Genomic DNA, 20,109 nt, shown 5'->3' with positions numbered 1-20,109 from the left:
CGTCCCCAAGAGACAACCTGCATGTCATGTCCCAGGTCTCTCTGATTCTACTGGAAGAAATGTTGCATGTGGTTTTCCTCTCACTTAGTCCAAATGTAGATTAAAAATAATCAATATAAGCATTATTATCAGTGTAAAACAGCTGCAAGTGAGGAGCAAATCATGAGTAGCAAATCGTGCTCTTGAGTTTCAACTGTAGGATAGTTTGCCAGAACTGACCATGAGATCAGAAACAGTGAATTAGGCAATTCACTTCATGCAGGGAAGAAAAAACAACAACAAAAAAAAGAGTTGCATGCACAAGGAATTCCTGGCAGACTATATTTGATAATAGGCTTAAAATACTGAGACCAGAACTTTTTCACTGCATTCCTCACTTGTTTATAACTCTCTTCCAAACCTTTTGTCCAGTGCATTTATGAATGGGATGTTGATTTTTCTGTTGGAAAAGGAAGCAGTCAGCACTTGAATCTCAGTAACAGTTTGGAATTTGGATGCAAATTAAAGACTTTTGTGGTCAAAAAATTCAGCAAATTGTCTGTAGATTCCAGTATATATACATGTGCATGCATAATTAATTACATTAACCACATGGCTGGAAAAACTGTCAGTCTGGTGATACTTTAAGGACCTTCAGTTTTCATTGGGATTAATGAAAGTAGAAATTATTTTGCAGTTAGTAGGTTGAGTTTGTATAGTTATATGGGAGAGGGGAAATTCACTATATAGAATGAGCTGAATCTTAAATCACAGCCTGAAATCTGTACATTTTAACACAGAGGAGAGACTTTAGCCAGAGCATTTCAAAGCTCACCTGTAGAGTTCAACAGCTTCTTTTTCTAAGGTACTTATCTACATTTTTACTGTATTCCATTACAATGATCTACTGGTTTTAATGTATGTGAAATTCCTGTTGGTTTGGGGAGATCAGGCAACTTCTGACTTCCACTTTTTTGAGTCCAGTTGATCCAGTTGGTGCATCTGTACACTGTACATTACTGTTCTTGAAGAGAGCAGAGGTGAACCCTCTTTTTGCTTAGAAAATATGTTCTGTCTGTAAAGTAAGTCACTTCAACTTCCTTTTTATTTCTGCATCTGGTAGTGTTTGGGATCATCTTCTGACAGAACACCCAGACCTGTGTGTCAGGTACCGTGTTTGACCAGTAATGTACTGTTAGTACTCCAGTAGCATTGTTTACCTCAGACTTCACAAAGGTGTTACAGGTATTAAAAAGAAGCTTTTCAGACCATTAGTAAGAGGGATGAATATTGTTGTCTCTAGTTTATAAATACCGTGATCAGAAAGGTTATGAGGATGCTTCTTTAGGTGACTCACTAACCAGCTTCAATCGAGAGAAACATGGAGAGATTTTGAGAGATGTATGAAGAGGAGGATTTGTAGGGCACAACTCTGGGGTTGGGGCTGCGTTGCAATCTGTTTCCCGTATCTCCTGTAGAGTCATCTGCCTATGTCCAATTTGTGAGGTTAGTTAGTCATATGTCTGCAAAACCACTGAAGGCTATAAGGGTAGCTACAAGGTCACTCAGGGCATACATTGACCTACAGTCTTTCTTATTCATGGTGGTGACAGGAGACCTGAACTTGACTTCCAGATCCCAAGCTTGGGTTGTCAGACAGTTGTCAGGTAGAATATCCAGATAAGAGCAGAAATGAAATGCTTTTACAGTTAAGTGCGTGCACTGCCTCCCTATCAATGAAGACAGAGCACATGCAGGTGTCATCCCAAAGCTTAGTCCTTTTGTACTGAATTCTTCTCTTTATAGTTATGTTTGAATTACCACTTGGTTTCCTTTCTCTGTATTTTTTTCAGCTGAAGTTACCAATACTAAATCAATGACTAGACAGTGAAATAAGATAATAATAAGGAATTGTGCTGGAACTATAATGCAGCAATGGCAACTTATGTCAAAGTTATTTCTTTGAGTGTCTTGTATGATTCATTAGCCAATGAAGAAGCAAAGACAAAGTTCTGAAAACAGGACATTGGCATATCCAAGAGTGGGGCACTTGAAATTGTTTGAAGTTGAGGAGAAGAGTGTCTTTTGCATTTACCTCTGTAACGTGTAGTAGAAAACAAGCAGTTGATAGTTTGGTTCAGGCATGCTTCCATTTTTATGGATAAATCAGTGTCATGGAAAGTTGTGAAAAGAATCCACTTTGCATTAAACACTTAAATTTACCATAAAGGACTAGTGTGCATTGTTTAGGCACTGAGAATAACAGGCAAATCTACCAGTTCTTCTCCAGCATGGTCCATGTGCTTGTCCATGTTTAGTGGCCTTTTGCAAAAGGAAAGACCCACACACAGGCTCAAGTGTTTATAATGAGTCTTTTGAAGGTGAAGTTTTTCTTCTTGCTTCAAAACACTGCTGTTCATTAAATACCTAATAGGCCAGTAAATCTCAGGGCACCAAGGTTAGAGTTTGAACCCCTTTTTCATTCATTAACAGAGTTCAAAGCTGCAAGTTTTGCCAATAGCAAAATTACCCAAATGTTTGTTCTTTTAGCATAATATTTCCAGTTCCATCTCTGTTTTGATTGTGCTTAAGACCATCAATTAGAATAAGAATATGAATAGGAATAACGAATTCATCAGAAAAAGAGAAGTCGACTGCCTGAGAAAATTTTGTGGCTCATACAGATAAAGGAAATTAGAGTCTATGAGAAAGTAATAGACTTTCCTATTAAATTCTAACGATATAACGCCTTACTTCATAGCAGAGGAAAGCCTAATATGATAAGATTTTTTTAGCTTCTTTTAATTAACTTTCCAACCTATTAGACTTGATCTGCAGTTAACTTTCATTTCACAGGTACTCATGATTGTTATGCTCCTGTGAATTACTAAACCATGAAGCTCAGACATGATGGTTAATAGCTATGCAAAGTCATCTTTTAGTTGATTTTCTAACAATGACCCTAAAATATAAATTTAAACATTTCAGTTAATACAGCAAGCAGTCATATGGAAAACATATTCAAGTGGATAACTAGATATTTCTTTAAATAGTGATTCTGCAGCAATCTGACCTGCCCTGGTCTGTGAATATTAACTAATGTATTTAAAAAAAAACAACCAAAACCCACGGGTACACTTTGAAAGTCAGTGCTTCTACTCCTCTAGCAAATAAAACAATTAAAACATTTGTGATAGTGGGATTTATGTTATCATGGTGTAAAGATAAGGGAGAAAGGATGCCAAGGCCATCTAGTTTACCAATGAGGTAAGCAGAATTAATCAGTAGCACAAGGCAGTCATCCTGAATTTTTATTCAAAAAGTCCTTAAAGTCTTACTGGACCTGAAGAACTGTGTGGTGTCCAGCTCCTCAGCTTTATTCATGGACACACTATCCTTACTTATGCTTGTGAATACACCCAAGTATCATCGTTATCATCAATATTAAAGTAGGTTAACTTTTGGAACGAGATCCGTTTCTCTTCTAATCCACTCTGTTATGAAAACAGAGCAAATACCCTTCCCAGCCACTTTCTTGCTATAATGCAACCTCTGATAAACAGCTTAAAGCTTTGGCTTCTGAATCACAGTAGAGTTTATTCCAGTCATTCACTAAGTTGAAAAAGAGGATTCAAATTTGCCTGTAGCAGCCTTTCACCACTGTAATCCTGAACTTTCAAAAAGCAATCTGCAAAAACAACCCACTCTCTTTATGCTTCTGCCCTTCCCGGCTGGTATTAAACTTACCCATAAAACCAAACAAACAAGAAGTCCTGCCAAAAATCCATCCCAAAAATGTCTGAGCCACAGCACTATCCTCTCTTGTCTTTCCCAAATGATAGACAGAACTAGCTCACATGCTGAAAGCTCCTACACAAAGAGCTCCCCTGCAGTGCTTCTGAGTTAGATAGTTCATACATTAGTTGACTCTATTGTATTTCTGATGCAGTTACAAGTGCTACCTAGTAGGAGAATTGACTTCAAAGCACAGATTGATAGTCATTGCTATTCTGTCTCCAAACTCTTCTGCTGGAGGTCTCAAGGGGAGTACGGTGCATTTAAACATTAGTACAATCGAAAACGAAGAGCATCTCACATCCTCTGAATTCAGGTGAGGTGAATGACACCTAATATACTGCTCAATAGTTTGGTATCCCCTTTTTTCCTTTTTTGCCTCCTCTTCAACTCCCAGCACCTCAAACCTATTGCTTAGGGGGACCTGGGGAACCAAGGTAGGCAGGGAGGAGGTTGTCCCACGGCGCTGAGCTGGGACTATCTTCCAACCCCCTCCGTCTTTCTGGTCATCCGCTTCTCCCTGTTCTGCCTGATAGGGCTGGGAATCCATCATTTTGGGGGAAAAATTTCCCTGGTGACTTTCCTTCTGGCATGCCAGCGAGTTGCTCCACCAATCAATCTCCCTCTCACACTCCCTAATGCTTTCTCAGTCTCTCCACCTCTTCTTTGAGCTCTGCCCCCATGCTGAGCAGATCTTCCACCTGCTCACACCTCACACAGGTGGAATTGCTGCTGCCAGCAGGAGCAGGCTCAGGCAGTCCCTGCACCGCCTCACTCCTGGGCAGGCCCTCGGCCTGGGTCTCCATGCTCTGTCTGCTGGAGACCACACTCCCGGGCAAGGCCTCAGTCTGTGTCACCACACTCGTTTTCTTGCAGTTTTGATATGGGAATAACATTATTCCAAATTAATCCACAGCAGAAGGAATATATTTATGACATCCAAAACCACAAAGAAAATTAACATTATGAGCAGGGCTGTACCACTGGGTAAGCCATTATTTGGAACATATGCTTATAAGTCCATGATTTTGTGCAGGTTTTCTACATGAGTTTGAACAGGTCACACTGATTCTTAACTCTTACATCCCATTTGCCTTGGGAGTGGATGTAAAAGTGCTTGAACTCAATAGAGGAGACCATGCAGATACTTATCGGGCCCTTTTCAGTAGCACTGATTAATAAAACAAGTAAGTTTAGGTGTGAAGTCATAGGTAACTTAATCTTGTTCAGACCCTACTGGCATAAGCTTCTTCTCAACCATCACACTGTAAATTCTCTTCGCTCTGCATTTTACCAGGACCTGATGGTCACAATACTGAATGGACATGGTTTATTGTTTCTTCTCAGTTATTGCAATATGTGGCTTGACATAATTTCCAATTGTGTATTGGTTTTCATCACCACGTCTGTATACCCCAACATACCTGAATAGACAGTGAAATGGTTTACATCTTTAGTGTCTTTCTGAGAGGTAATTAATGCCTGGGATATTCCAGGAGAGTTAGGCATCCAAGAAGTGGACATTTTGCTTGGTGTGGTTTTGCTTTGCTTTGTTTTGTCTGGACACAAGCTGCAAATGCAGGCTCTTCCCAGCACTGATTTATGCCTGTAAAGCAGGAAATACTAAAAGACAAAGGGCTAATGAGGGCAGAACTAGGACCACTACTTTGCCATCAAAATAGAAGTTTAATTTCTTTGTGAGAGAAACCTTTTGACAGTGAATCTACAATGCTTTGGATCCACCTCTCTCAAAGCAAGGGAGGAAGTTGCATCCTCTGAGTCTCTCCACAGCTAGACTGTGAGAGTGTAATGTGCTTATGTTACCTGAGGGATGAATCGAATTACTTTGTAGGATCTTTCAACAGAAATAGCAAGTGTAGTCTAGCATCCAAGTGAATAAAAATATTGCATTGAAAATGGGTCCCGTCTACTTCTGAAGTTCACCAGAATCGATGTCTTCTTAAAGAATCAAATTTGAAAATATACTTATGAGTAATTACAAATGAATGGAAGAGATCATAGGAATAATTGTTATGCTTCAGTTAACTTGGGCGTACAACTCCCACAGAGGAGTGTGGAGTCAATATGAGGATCTAGTCTGTGGTTGCAAAATCCCTGAGGGTTCAAAGACTTCTTCCCATGTGACTGACTTTTATGATAAAATAAGTTTAGCTTTACATAACAAAGTCTTTGCTGGGCTGACTACAAATGCCAATCTTGTCTTTTACCCAAGAGAAAGAGACAGTTGAGTAGAGATGCACAGGAAGAATGCTTTCAGGCCAGTGCTATTGGATGGGCTGCTTAGCACTGGAAGCATCAAAATACTCTGGTTTGGAGGAATGGGAAAAGATAATAAGCTTATTGCAAACACGTGAAAAAAAATCTTTACCTCAGAGAGACGTTGTGGTTTAGCCCTTAACTCTGATAACTGTTAAATGTTATTTTCATATTTGATAGTTCTTGGGCTCATTGATATAAAGTAGCCCCATCAATTAACTCGTACACAAGGGCAAACAGGCATGGGGGAACTTTGTCAGTGGTGCTCATGTAGGTAATCTTTCTATAAATTAGCTTTTCTATTTCTGAGCTTCAGATGTGCCTGTAGGCTTAAAATGACAGAGATTCTGCCAGTAATAACAGCTGGTGCAAGGGAAATGATATAATTAATTTATTTTCTAGGCTATTCTGATCTCTGGGGGTTTTTCTTCAGTGGATCAGGTAACCAAATACTCTCATGATTTCAGTTATTGCAGGTAACTGATGGGAAGCACAGGAACAGATTTTTATTCTAAGCTGGGGATACAGATAAGGGGTTGCCTTGAAAATTGCAGGTTTATTCCTATTCTATAAACTATTTGCTATTTGTTGTCTGCTAAGCATACGTTTGGTTGTATGTTTGAAAAACACTACTCTTGGAAAGGTTGAAAGCATACAGGAATGAACAGGTTGTTTGGGGAGCTCCTACAAGCAGAAAGGACCATTGGGAACTACTATTTCTAAAATTCCTTACAGATTCTTCATACTGCCTTCACTTTTTTTGAGACTTTGCCCTGGAGAACAACCTCTCCCCCCTTCTGCTCGTTTTCTTCCATTTTCCCCTTATGTAAAACAGTGGCTGAGTTGTAGACAGTCAGAAAAGTTGTGCTGCATCTATAGCTCGTAGGAGAGTTTCTTGCTGGATCTAGCATTTCTAGTATTTGTTAGGAAGAGGTGAATTTACTTCATTTAAACACCTGTAGAGTGTACTTAGCCAGTTTTAGGGGAAGCAAGAGAACCAAGTCTCTGAGCCTGTGTATGTATTTATGGTGGAACCACTGGAAGTTGGGAAGATGTTTCTCTTCCTTGGTGTGCAGACATATGCTTGAAGTGGAGGGTTTTGCATGGCTTTTTTTCTCCCCCTTATTTACTTAACATCTCTTTCTGCTACCAAAATATTCTAGCCAGAGGAAAAAAATGCTGCCAACACATCTTGAAGCTAAAAGTAGATGCATAGCAAACAGCACCTTTTTATTTTGTAGGTAAACTTTTTACAGCCAAAATTAACACTTTCCAGATAACTGGAAATTCTTCCTTTTGTTTCTTTTCACTGATATTTTGGTAGTATCAGCTGCTTAGAAATATGTGTCGTTAGTAGCCTTGCCCAATGCATATGGGTTTAGGTGACCCTAAAAGGGTGCTGCCTGATATGTAAAGTAAATGTACAAAGGTAACAGCAGTTTGGGAGCCCAGATTACACAGTGGTGAAATGCATGCTCCCTTTAAGCACTGAAAGTCTTGGGTGCCATTCTAATTAGGTCAATGTAGAGTCAGTCAATAAGTAAATAGTTTCCTGGCCCTATCCTTGTTTTGCAATTATGGCACATAAAAATCCAGAAAGAAAAATACCCTGAATAAGGAGGGAAGTTTGATTAGGCCAGCAGGGACTCCTGGATATTTGAAGTGCATCAATAGTATAGCTGGACAACTAGGTGAGAAAAAGCAGCTGGTACAGCTGATTAATAATGAGATAATATTGATAGAGTTGTGTTGCAGTGCTCAGAACTCAAGTAACATGGGGTTCAGTGTGTTAGGGAAGAGTTGAACTGTGGTCTTGATGGTGCCTGAGCACTAGAGTGGTAAAAGACATGGAAGTTCCAGAGGTTAGCATGAACCTGGGGACAGCAATGCAGCCCTGGCACCTAATTTACCATCTATCATCTCGCTCTCTAACACACAGAGAAGTAAGTATTCATTACTTTTGCCAGTGGCTTTTTATGCAACTTGAAAACAAAGGATGATAAATTACAAATTTATAATTAAAGCTGCTGAAAAGGGGACTTTTTGTAAAGCTGTCTCCTTTTTAAAATCTAGATTTTTTTAAATTTTAAATAGTTGGCTGTCTTGCATCAGCCTTTAAAACAAGAAGCTTGTAAGCCGTGATGCTACATATGCTTCTTTTCCCAGTCCTTCAATCTGCTTTAAGTTTTAAAAATATTTCTTTTTAAAAAAAGGCTGCAATGATTATACTTTTTAATCTTTGCTTTTCTGCAGAATAATTTGCTAAATGTTAAGTATAATATAATATAACATAATATAATATAATATTGTCTCTGTAGCTTCATGTGGAAACTTTTAGGATCCAGTTTTCAAATTAGTTTTGACAATTAACAGCTAGATCTTATTAAAAGACTTGAGAAGATTTTCCTAGTCTCAGCAGAAATTGCTGGACCCAGATTTTCCACAGAACTCTGCTTCTGTTCAAGCACCTCTGTATTGATCAAGTAAAGAAAACAATTCCTTAGGACCCCTTCAGATCTTCTTGTAAGTCTAACATCATGATTTCCTTTACTAAGTCTTCTCATCTCTTTAAGTGTCTCTGGCTTCAGTTGTGGTTCTTTAGCTCTTTTGATCTTTTAGGCAGTAAAAGGCTTTTCCAGACCCTCATGCAACAAGTTGGGCATTTGTCATCAAATAGGGCATAAGTATTTGCTGGAGTGGCCTGACACAGACTGCACAGTTGGCAACCAGAGCCATGCCTTACAGTCTGTTTTGCATCAAAGAGAAGGCACTCAATCCTAATGTGCTGAAGGGGGATATTTCACTACTCTGAAAATCCAGCTGCAAGTCATGACAAATACTGATTAAAATTCAAAGCTTAAATGCCTCTTTGTCAAACTCCCTAACTACAATTAAACCAGAGGCTCAGAATCCTGGTAGGGAGCAGTGTCCAGGGACACTAGCCTTGAAACCTTACCAAATAAAAATCTCCACTGAGGTCTGCAAAGGCTTCACTTCTGTCTTTTTGTTTTTGTTTTTGGTCTTTTTCTTTTTTCTCCCTAGAAAATCTTTTCTGATCCACAAATGAATCCCCAAAATTTCTTATGTAGACTAATATTTTGCGAGCTGTAACCTGCATGTTCTGTCCCTGAGATCTCCCCGACCAGGTTTCCTCTTCTGTGGTTGGACCTCTTCCCTTCCTGACATGTTTTCCAAAGGGATGTAGGAGATAGATCCAGTGCAGTCTTCCAGCAAAGGCACGGTACATTCCAGCTCCAGATCCACTGTGCTGGTAGTCAGCACAACCTCATCACTTCTGAAGTAGAGTTAAGAGTCTCCTCATATAACTCTTCTCAGAACTGACTGTGTTTCAGTAATGCATCTTAAAACCACTCTGGGCTCTTTATTTTTTCTGTTATTTATGCTTATTTAACACCCCCTAGAACTAATAGTATTGTTTCATGGGTTAATTAATACCAAAACATTCTACCTGTTGTCATATTTATACAAAAAAATACCCTTGGCCACATCTACAGAGCAGATAGCCCCATTCTCCTGGAGACAGTCATTGTGGACAGGAGCCAAGGCTTTATATGTAACATTTGCCCTCTCCTAAAACATTAGACAGAACAGCTCATTTTGCTGGGGTCCTGAGTTCCTTTTAGATGTCAGGATATTGATATTTATGCAGGAAAAATATGGACATCATTCATGTCACCTCAGGAATTCAGAAGAAGCCAAGGACCCCTCTAGGACATACAGTATTTGGGACCCATTAGTAAGGACCCAAATAGAACTGATTAGTAGTATCTTCTTGGACCTTAAATCCTTTTGTAGCATAGGAGAAACTCTTCTCAGTCTTAATGCCAGCAGTGGCAGGTTTGCCTGTGCAAAATCCTACAGCCTTAGTGCCAAATACTTCTAACTGGTGGGCCCCTGGCAGTCATCATGGATGGGACATCTGAACAACTGCCCACCACTTCAAATAAATACTTACTACAGCTGTAACCTTTTCCAACATAGCAGGGTGTGTTTGCAAAAACTAATTCTTCACCCTTTGGTCAAGCTGAATAAGGCCAGTCTGACTAGACAGAAAAATTAATGCCACTCATTTTGGGAATGCCGTGGAGAGCGAGGGCTGGAGTCTGCAGTTTCAAGTGTTCAATCCACATACAAGGTCATAGTCAGGGTGAAAAGTGCATCCTAGCGTAGCTTGGGATTTCTCCTCACCCTTTTCCCCTTCTGACCTCCCCCAGAAATGCAGAGAACCTGCTGGAATGTACTTTGCCCTTTCTGGAGAGGCATGGATGGTACCCCCTCCGTTCCCCCCTCCACCTGCCCGTCCCCCAAGTCCTTGCTTGCTGTTCTGTTTTTCTACTTTCCCTAAATGCAACTTACTTTAAGCATGCATTATTATTAACATCCTACAGTAAAATTAAGCTATTATATAACCCATTTGTCGATCTCAGCCAATTTCTTCTATCTTTTTCTATGTCTATTTATGACGTACATCCAGACTGCACGTCTCTTTTTTATTTTTTTCCTCTCCATGTTTATTTTAAAAAGAAGTGATAAAATACAAAAAGATCTATTAAAAAAAAAAGCAACACTGGAGGGTGGGGGGGTTTTGGCCTATAATTACAAACAAATTTAAATGGGAGGGGGAGGAAAGGGGAGAGAATCAAATTTTTAACAAACAAAAAAAAAACTAATCCGAATGATGAAAGTGTCCCTAGACTGCTTTGTCTGTTCCTTTCAATGTGTGCATCTGGTTTGTTCATCTTTGAAAGTGTGTGGACTAATTTTTTCTTTAAAAATAAAATTCTAAAACCCCACAATTGTTCTTATCTCCCTTCTTCCTGGGAACAAAGCACTCTTTTTAATTTTTTGCTTTTTTTTTTAGTATATCTCTACATAGTTCTACTTTGATGTATTTCTTTTCAGTGGTTGAATTTCTATCTTAGATTTGGTTTGTTCCAATCTAATAATGAAAAAAATAAACAAAACAAGAGTTATGAATTGTTTTCTGCAATTTTTCCCTCTATTTCCCTCCTTAAATACGGAACTACTTCACTGGCAGAATCCCACAGCTGTATCTTTGAGATTCTCCAGAGAATCTGAATATAAAAGCAATCTAATTTGAGAGTGGGGATGGGGTGTGCCAACACAGTCATTACATTTGAAACAGTGATTTGATGTGCTCAAGAGATGATTGTCTCAAATTATCGAGAATATTGATGTCGATTTGATGGACTTTAGAAAAGATGATGCTTCGAAGAAGGAGGCTGTGGGTACCTACAGATGAAGTTGTTCTAATTCCAATGCATAAAACTAGTTTCCTTGTTTTTTTGTTTTACTCTCTGATTATTATTATTATTATTATTATTATTAGTTGTTGTTTATGTATTTTTACTGCTATTCTACTAGGGAAAAGTTTTAACTGTTTTTATAATTTGAGAACCTTTAATGAAAATGTAAATATTAAGACTATAATTATTAATTTTTTGTAACTTGCATGTTGAAGAAGTTGCAGCTTAGGGTTTGTGAGATTGTCAATGTTAGAGTTCTGTTCTTTCTTTTTGTTGATGGGCATGAATATGCTCATTTGTTTTTGTATATTGCCCATCCCTTCCTTACAGCCAGAAGCTCTAATGCTGCTAGATCACTCCGTACCGCCCTTACATGGACATGGCAACTGACTTACACATTCACTCCCATCATCTTCATCTCCTGTGTAGTACACTCATAGATTTTTACACTCCCACTCCATCCACCCTAGGCATTTTTTCTTCCCATAAGTTCCCCTCCACCACCCCTTTCTTTAGCATTGTTAAAATTTTATGTGCAGTCATCCATTCCTTAAAACACACACACACAAAAATTATAGAAAAAAAGAAAATGTTTAAAAAAATATATATCAAATTGACCAAAAAGGCAAAAAAGCAACAAACTTTGCTTTTCAAAAAAAAAAAAAAAACCATTATATATGTAGATATGCAAACAAGCAAGATTAAATTCTATAAAATGTACAGGATTTTTCAACTGTAATATGCTAACAACTTTACATAAGATACAAAAAAAATTACAACCAAAAAAACCAGCAGAAAAAAAAACAACCAAGTTCAAATTTGTTAAGGTGCAAGATTTTTTTCTTTTCATGTTATGTGGTGTGGATGTATGTGTTGTTGCCTCCCTGTATCGCCCTTTGTTGTAAAACAATTATATTAAAAAGAAACAATAAACATTTTGCTAAAAAAAAAAAAAGTTTTTAAGAAACAACAACGAAAAAAAAAAAAGCAAGTTACAAGAATGTGGCAATGCTACTTGACCAAGAGCATTCTTACACAACTTTCTTTTGTAAATTTTTCCTTTCATGCCAAAAAACATGCGGGCAATTTGTTGATGTAAGTTGACTTGTTATGAAATCAATGTGGTATGCTTTCTAAATATTTTTATGTATTTTTTTGATTACGGTTTTTTTTTTAAAGGAAATGATGTTTTTAATTTTCATCATTATTTTTTTTTTCAGTTCTCGTAGGTTTTAATCTTTCTTTTGCTGATAAAGTGAATGACTTGTTATGGTTTTTCTTTTTTTTTTTTCCCTGACCTTGTTGCTGTGGCATTTTTTTTATTTTCTTGTATATAGTTTTGTTTTAGGGTCTAAGTTCATTTCTTTATTTTTCAATCAGTTTGCATTTGGCTTTATGTTACGTGCTCTTTGTATATTGTCAGTTACCCGATTGTGTTGTGCAGAGGAGGGGGTGAAGGAGCCTGTGGTAGTCCTGTTCTTTCTCAGTCCCTCTCTATAGCTTTCTTTCCCCTTTCCCTTTCCCAAAATGAATCACCAGTTGAGCTACTTTCTTTCATGCTATTTAAATTGTCCGTAGCCTGGTGGTGTAACCTTCATGTCAAGTAAAAAAATTATGAGACTTCTCTACCACTTTGGTAGCTCTCAGGGTCTTCTTACTGCAGCTGTAGAACATTCCTCCTTTATTTTCATGAAAGTGGTGTATTTCTATCAGTTTTCTTCATTGCTGATTATCTGCCTGATGTCCAGTCTAAATGATACTCTCAAGTGTACTCTTACCAGATAAATGTACCCATCATTTCATGGCTAGTGTCAGGCTTGCTAATATCATCCAGAAATGGTACATTTGGCAGACAATTTTCCCATTGAAACTCATATCCTGAACCTCTAAAACTTCCTTGCTTCAGGAGAGATTTGGATTAGTTACTTTAATAAGCAATGAGTAAAATTAAAACCAAGACATACTTCTTTATTAGCAGGTATGTTTTTTGCCATTCCTGCATAGTAACACTGTGCTCAGTAGGTGTCTGAGGTTCAGCTCTCAAGTCTGATGCTGAAAACAGAACAGATACTTACCCTGAGTAGGAAAGTGTCACCAACTAACCACAGGAGTTTAAGATAATGGTGGGAGATGGAAGAGGGCATGTTTCAAATGTGCAGAGCAGCTCAGTCTCTGGGCATTGAAACACTTGGTTTTGCTCTAGAATCCTGCCTGCAGACATCATGACAGGTCCTCTCTGGAAGGTTTAGATATTTGCTGTATAGAAATATCTGTTTCACTGGAACCGCACAAAGATGGCCAAGAACTTACAGCAGTGAAACTCAGGCCAACATTAACATGGGATTTTTGACCTCTCAAACTCATTCCCGTGGCTCCTGAGCCATGTATTAGGAAACATTGCCATAACTAATGTCTTTTTTGGGGAGCTTAGGAAATGCTTTTCAACCAGCTCCACCAGAAGAAGTGCATTTTATCTAATCTCTTTGAGGACTATATATTCTCTGAAAGGAAAAGAAACTTTTGGGATTAAAAGTTTTGCTATTCCATGGTGGAAATGATGTTTTTCTCTCTACTCCTGACTGTCAATTGCAATTAAATCAGACTGCAAAGAGTAGAAAATATTAAGAATGTTCATCTCCTAAGTTTCATGTTAGCATCATCTCTCCTGTGAATTAGGGACTCTGTTCTGAATAATTTCCCCTTTTTATCCTCAGAGGACTCAATGGAGAATTAACTAAAACACCATTAGACTGAAATTTATGAACTCAGTCATTTAATAAGGAATTATGGTGTTGATACAGAGGGGAAAAAGGTAAGGAATTCTTTTCTGTGGCAAGTGTGTTGTACTGAAAGTGGAGTCAAACTTGAGAGGAACAGCATAAGAAAATTTAAATGGCAAACTTTGGATGCAGAAGGTAGAAAATATACTACTTTCAAATGCCTGCAGCAGTGGATGAGTTGTGCAGCCTTTATGGATGGCATTTAAAAGCTCTTCAAACCATTGCTGGAGAAGCAAGAGATGATAAGGGTGTGTCCCTTATCAGCACTGGGAGAAGATGAATCTCTCAGGCTTCGTTTTTGTCTGCCTTTTGTCCTGTATCAGTTGGATGCCTGAGACTCCAGTGAATTAGTTGTGGCTCTAAAGATAAACACCAGTGGCTCCTGCAGTTTTTCAGGTGGTTAGTGGTTGGGGTTTGGGGTTTTTTTTTAATTTTTTGGGAGGCTTATTTTGGTGGGGTTGTTTTTTGGTGCTCTCTGCATTTATGAGTCTCCCACACCATCCCCACAGTTTATAAGTCTTCTGTTAAATTTTTAACACTCGGTCTTTTCCAGTGGCAGAGAACTCTTACTGGAGATCAACCCCAGAGGTATGAATTCTGTCTCTATAAATACACTCATAAAGCAAAAAGCAGGGCAGCTCCAAGGCTAAAGTAGACCTTTGATATCCCAAATGGTCTTGGTAGTTTAAAGAAAAGCTCAACTCCACAAAAGTAGTATATGTGTTAGATTTAAAGGCTAACTTTTAAGGAATATATGCACACTGTTTGCTTTGTGGAATGAGAAGGCCAAGAGGACCACTGGGCTGCTCATTATAAGGTTTCCTACCTCACAGACCTCAGTTCTCTCAGTGCTGCTTCCAGTTTGCTGTTTGGGATTTTTTTTCAGCTATGCTGTTCTGGGGCAAACTAATTTTGCATCTGTATCACTGCAGAGGAAAGTGTTTTATCTGTTTCCCTCTTGTTTAATTCTTTGGCATTGTGTTGTCAACAGAACCTTTTTGAAAAACATCTTTCTGTTTGGGAAACATCTATTCCTTGTTTAGGAGAGAAAGCACAGAGTAGGTGAAAGAGAAATATGGAAAGTCCTTAAGAACTCTTTGGATTGCTAAAGTAAGTCTAAACTTGCCACATACCAGTGAACACTGTTAATTGGTTCTTAAGAGAGGAAAGAAACCTGTAGTAACTATCAAGAAACAGCCATATCATCCAGAAACATAATCTGTCACATGAGTGTTTGTTTTAAAGCTGTGGCCTATGCTTGGGTGGCAACCTTGCCACCCTTTTTTTTTTCTCTAAAGCCCAGAACGATTTGGAAGGGTAAAGATAAGTTTTATTCAAGCTTACGATCATTTCTATAGTTGTAGAAGTCTTGATCGTTGGCCCAAGTCTTCCACAGCAACAAAAACTGTAGAACTGGCACCTAGTTTTAAAGAAAGGCCAGGGTTCCTGGAGCAAAAGGAAGGTCTTCATATTATATGTAAGATATTGCTGACTATATGCTAATAGGACCAAAATAATCTATCTTTGGAAGAAAACTGCCCCAGTGGATGGCAGGTTAACTACATAATGGTGCTGTGTGCCAGAGTAATAGATTTGAAGAACAAAAGCACTTCAAAGTTCTAGATGAGCAATTAAAAGCTGCCAAAATGAGTTTTTTCAAATGGTGTGTCACAGATGGCGAATGCAAATCGCAGATGAAAAGCTCCTTCTCAACAGTAAAACTCTGGTCTTAAAAACGTAATTTAAAGGGACACTGCCTGTCCCTGACTTGAGCACACTTAAATGCTATCTCTTTTTTTTCTTTTTAGCAGACTCAAAGCTGATCTTTCCCTCTGAGGCATGCTTCCAAGTTTATCCTGAGACCACCTGTTTGCATAGATTACAGATGCCCTACTCTAACCATGGATAGGGCTTCTGGACATATATAAATCATATTATATGCTCTAGTTTCTACACTGCACAGAAAACAGCTCAGATCCATGAGCACAAATGCTATGTAGCCATTTGGCAGACTATGCTATCTGCTTTTTACATAATCTTTTTTGAAGATAAGTAGTTTGAAGAGATTGTCATTATTTTACACATATGACACATTTCTTCATCCTCTGTGCAGTAACAAAAATGTTATGAACATGCAAGAGAGGCTCAGAAAACTAAACAGCATATTCAAATTGGCCCTTTGTATCTTAGCTTAAAACTAACTTTGCATGAAAGCATGCAAAGAAGTGCCACATTTCTTATTTTGGCTTAATTTCTACCCTGGTACCTTTGAGATAAATCTGACTGTTTCAATTGATTAAACTGTGTCACCACTTAATTTCTCATTAAGGATAAGAATAAGCCATATTGCTAGTTCTGCTATCCAGATCTAATCAAACTGTTAAGTACCTTTTTCAGTCTATTGCTATCTTCAGTATGTAATTTTACAAATATATTGCTCTCCAAATATATTTAGAAGGGATTATGATTTTAGATCATATTCTGTATGGAACTCCCATGGACATTACTTGCAGTATTCAATGGGAAGCAAGTGCACATAATACATATATATATATTTTACATGTGCATATAAATAACTGCATGTAGATAGAAGAGAGCAGAATTTTGACCCTGTTGCTATTCAGCATTGTAACAATGCCAAACTGTTCATTAGCAGTTAGTAATACATAAGTAAAAGCCAGAATTATTTGTTTAGAAGCTCAAATTCCTTTTGCATATCATTCCCTAAGCCATGGTGAGTAGAAATCAAAATTTCCCATGCATTAGAAATGCTTCTTACCGAGCTGCATTCCTTCCAACAAATCTAGATGATTACTCCTGGTGTCAGATGAACCCTTCAGTTTATATTTAAAGCAGCTAACCAGAGTGGCTAGCCAAAGAAAAAAATTACCCAAGGCAGAATTTACAAACAAACTTTCAAAAGCAATGTGGCTCACCCTAAAGAAGTGTTGGTGACCCATATGTCAGCTGAAGACTGTGCAATCTGAACTACGTTAATTAGATCAATTAACTATGCCTCCAGATCAGAATGAAACAGTGCAGTGTCAGTTACCCACAGGCTCAAATGTAGAAGTGCAGTCATATTACAACATACAGACAAAACAGGACCACTACTCTAAAAGTAGCAATATTGCTGCTCAGAAACCAAACCTTGGAAATTATGCACTGATTTTCTTGTTTCATGTGCAGTTTACGTGTGGTAAGGTACAAAAGCTATAGCTTAATTGTGTAAACCATTAGTCTGCATCATTTTTAGTCCTCTGTAGGCAGGTAGCCATCATGCTAGGAAAAAGTAGCACTGATCACAGCTATCTGCCTATCAGAAAGTGATAAAAGGCATGAAGACAGCTTCTGCAGTACACTCAAGTGCATCAGAGTCTATTCAGTTATATCACCAATCACAATAAAGTGTATCTTAATCTTTAATTAAATTATAGTCAAAAAATATCAAGAAGTGAAGATGAAGATAGCATGGCATTAGTAGCCCCAAAAGATGCAAGGGAAGGGACATCCCTAGTGTCAAACAGGATGGCAAAGAAAGACTTAAAAGCCGTGAACAACATTGAGTAGAGCTCTGTATCTTCATGGACTCCAGTAAGTACTTGGTTCTTATTCCATTCCTCACATTGATGTACTTTCCCACAATTGAAAAAAAAACAACCAGGCAACACTCAAGAAGAAATGGCTGGATGGGAAAGGCCTTAGGGAAAGGCCTCATAAACTGCTACAGAAGGTGAGCACACTTGAATGGCAGAGAAGAAATATCCCTGTTATTTTAAATTAAAGTAATCAGAGGAGGGAAATCTGACATGAGTGGTAAAAATCCATCTAGGAAAACATTGCTCTATAGAAGTCTAAAATAATTAATAAGAGTCTTATAACCAAATACTTAAGAAGGACTGCTGCCAAAACTTTATGTCCAGAGTCACTTGAGAGTATCGTCAAATATCAAAAACTTCGGGTCCCAAAAAACCTCAAGAGTATTTCACTGTATTTAGCATAGGCTAAAAGAGGGAGGAAATGGAACGTGCAGTTTACCAATATCAAAGCAGGGGGGGAGGGAAGTATGAAAGGCATCCCCAGCAAAACAGGTTGGCAGTGTAGTTAGGGCAAGAAACCTGATCCCTCACACTTTCTCGTAATGCCCAAATCCTCTTTCACCCTTGAGTTAAGTGAATTGGAAACTGCACATCGCATCATTAAAATGTACTAATCTTCTTTTTTTTTTTTCTCTTTTCCATCCCAGGAGGTGAATTAGTTATCCCTCTACTTGTAGAAGACCCTTTAGATATCCCTCCTATTGCTACTCGTGCACCTTTCATTACACTTCCCCCTACCTTTCGCCCCCTCCTCACCATTATTGAGACCACCAAAGATTCCCTGTCCATGACCTCTGAGGCGGGGTTACCTTGCTTGTCGGACCAAGGCAGCGATGGTTGTGATGATGATGGCTTGGTGATATCTGGGTATGGCTCAGGGGAAACCTTTGACTCTAACCTACCCCCTACTGATGATGAAGATTTTTACACCACCTTCTCCTTGGTAACAGATAAGAGTCTTTCCACTTCAATCTTCGAAGGTGGCTACAAAGCACACGCACCCAAGTGGGAATCCAAGGACTTTAGACCTAACAAAGTCTCCGAAACTGGTAGGACTACTACCACGTCTTTGTCCCCTGAGCTGATCCGCTCCACAGCTTCGTCCTCGACTGGGATGGTGCCCAAATTGCCAGCCGGCAAAATGAATAACCGTGAGCTCAAACCCCAGCCTGACATAGTCTTGCTTCCGTTGCCCACTGCCTATGAGCTAGACAGCACAAAGCTGAAGAGCCCGCTAATCACTTCCCCCATGTTCCGTAATGTGCCCACAGCAAACCCCACGGAGCCAGGAATCAGACGGGTTCCGGGGGCCTCAGAGGTGGTCCGCGAGTCAAGCAGCACAACGGGGATGGTCGTCGGCATTGTGGCTGCTGCCGCCCTCTGCATCCTCATCCTCCTGTACGCCATGTACAAGTACAGGAACAGGGACGAGGGGTCCTATCAGGTGGACGAGACGCGGAACTACATCAGCAACTCAGCCCAGAGCAACGGCACCCTCGTGAAGGAGAAGCAGCAGAGCTCAAAGAGCGGCCACAAGAAACAGAAAAACAAGGACAAAGAGTATTATGTGTAAAAAAGAATACTTATTTATATATAAATATATAAATACTTAATGAGATATAACTGAAATATCAGAACCATTGCAGCGAACGAGATTGGGAGATATCATTTGTGGGAAAAAGTATTGGGAAAAAAAAAATAATCTCAGCAGTGACTGTTAATGTCTCAGTCATCGCTTGGAATCAGCAAACTCTGCCCTAATGTATTATAAAGCACACTTAGCGTTCTGGAGATGGCGCGCACAGCTCTGCCCTGTTAGTGAACTTACTTGGACGTCTCCAAATCTCCTCCTCCGCTGAACTTTCTGCAAAGGTAGAAGACTTCATGGCTTACTTGTTTCATATCTCCAAGTGAGTCTTTAACAATGTTCGTGAGCCCTGACTGTATCGATAATTTTTCAGTTTACTTATTTAAAAAAAAGAAACAAAAAAAAAAAAAACAAAACAAAAAAAAACAAACCAGGAAGGAAAAAAAAAGAGAAAAAAATGCAAATATGATTAAACATCAAAAAAAAAAATATTGACTAAACTGATCTGGCCGTGTCCAGCATACATATAGGTTTTTTTCGAGATTGGAGGAGGGGAATAAATAATTTTGGAGATCGTTGGCTTTTTTGGTTTGGTTTGGTTTGGTTTCTTGGGTTGCTTTTCTTGTTTGGTTTTATTTGGTTATTTTTGGGTGTGGGAGGGAAGGGTGGAGAGGAATGGTGTTGGGGGCTCAACCAGGACATGAGTTGAGAAGAAATCTCGGAGAAAAGAAATCCATAATAAATACAGAGAGACTATTGCCATATACGAACTCAAAAGCTACCCATGGTGTTTACTCTGCATA

At 38.7% G+C, this 20,109-nt stretch overlaps 1 protein-coding gene across 6 annotated transcripts in view; it reads left to right on the top strand.

Moving 5' to 3' along the window:
- Positions 1-19,394, top strand: part of NRXN3 (neurexin 3) — a gene marked incomplete at its 5' end in the record, with an annotated part of 932,122 nt that extends 912,728 nt beyond the window's left edge. For 3 of the 6 annotated variants that reach the window (XM_084263764.1, XM_084263768.1, XM_084263767.1), the window contains one exon: positions 18,366-19,394. In XM_084263764.1, coding sequence (XP_084119890.1) covers positions 18,366-19,291 — 926 coding nt within the window. In that variant the 3' untranslated portion in view covers positions 19,292-19,394. The remainder of the gene's footprint in view (positions 1-18,365) is intronic. The other 3 variants (XM_084263765.1, XM_084263766.1, XM_084263769.1) reach the window with 1 other exon arrangement.
- Between the last annotated feature and the right edge of the window lie 715 nt (positions 19,395-20,109).

The sequence above is a fragment of the Gallinula chloropus genome, assembly GCF_964237585.1.
Source record: "Gallinula chloropus genome assembly, chromosome: 4".
Lineage (NCBI taxonomy): Eukaryota > Metazoa > Chordata > Aves > Gruiformes > Rallidae > Gallinula > Gallinula chloropus.
Note: the sequence above shows the minus strand (reverse complement) of the source record. Positions and strands in the feature narration are given on the sequence as shown.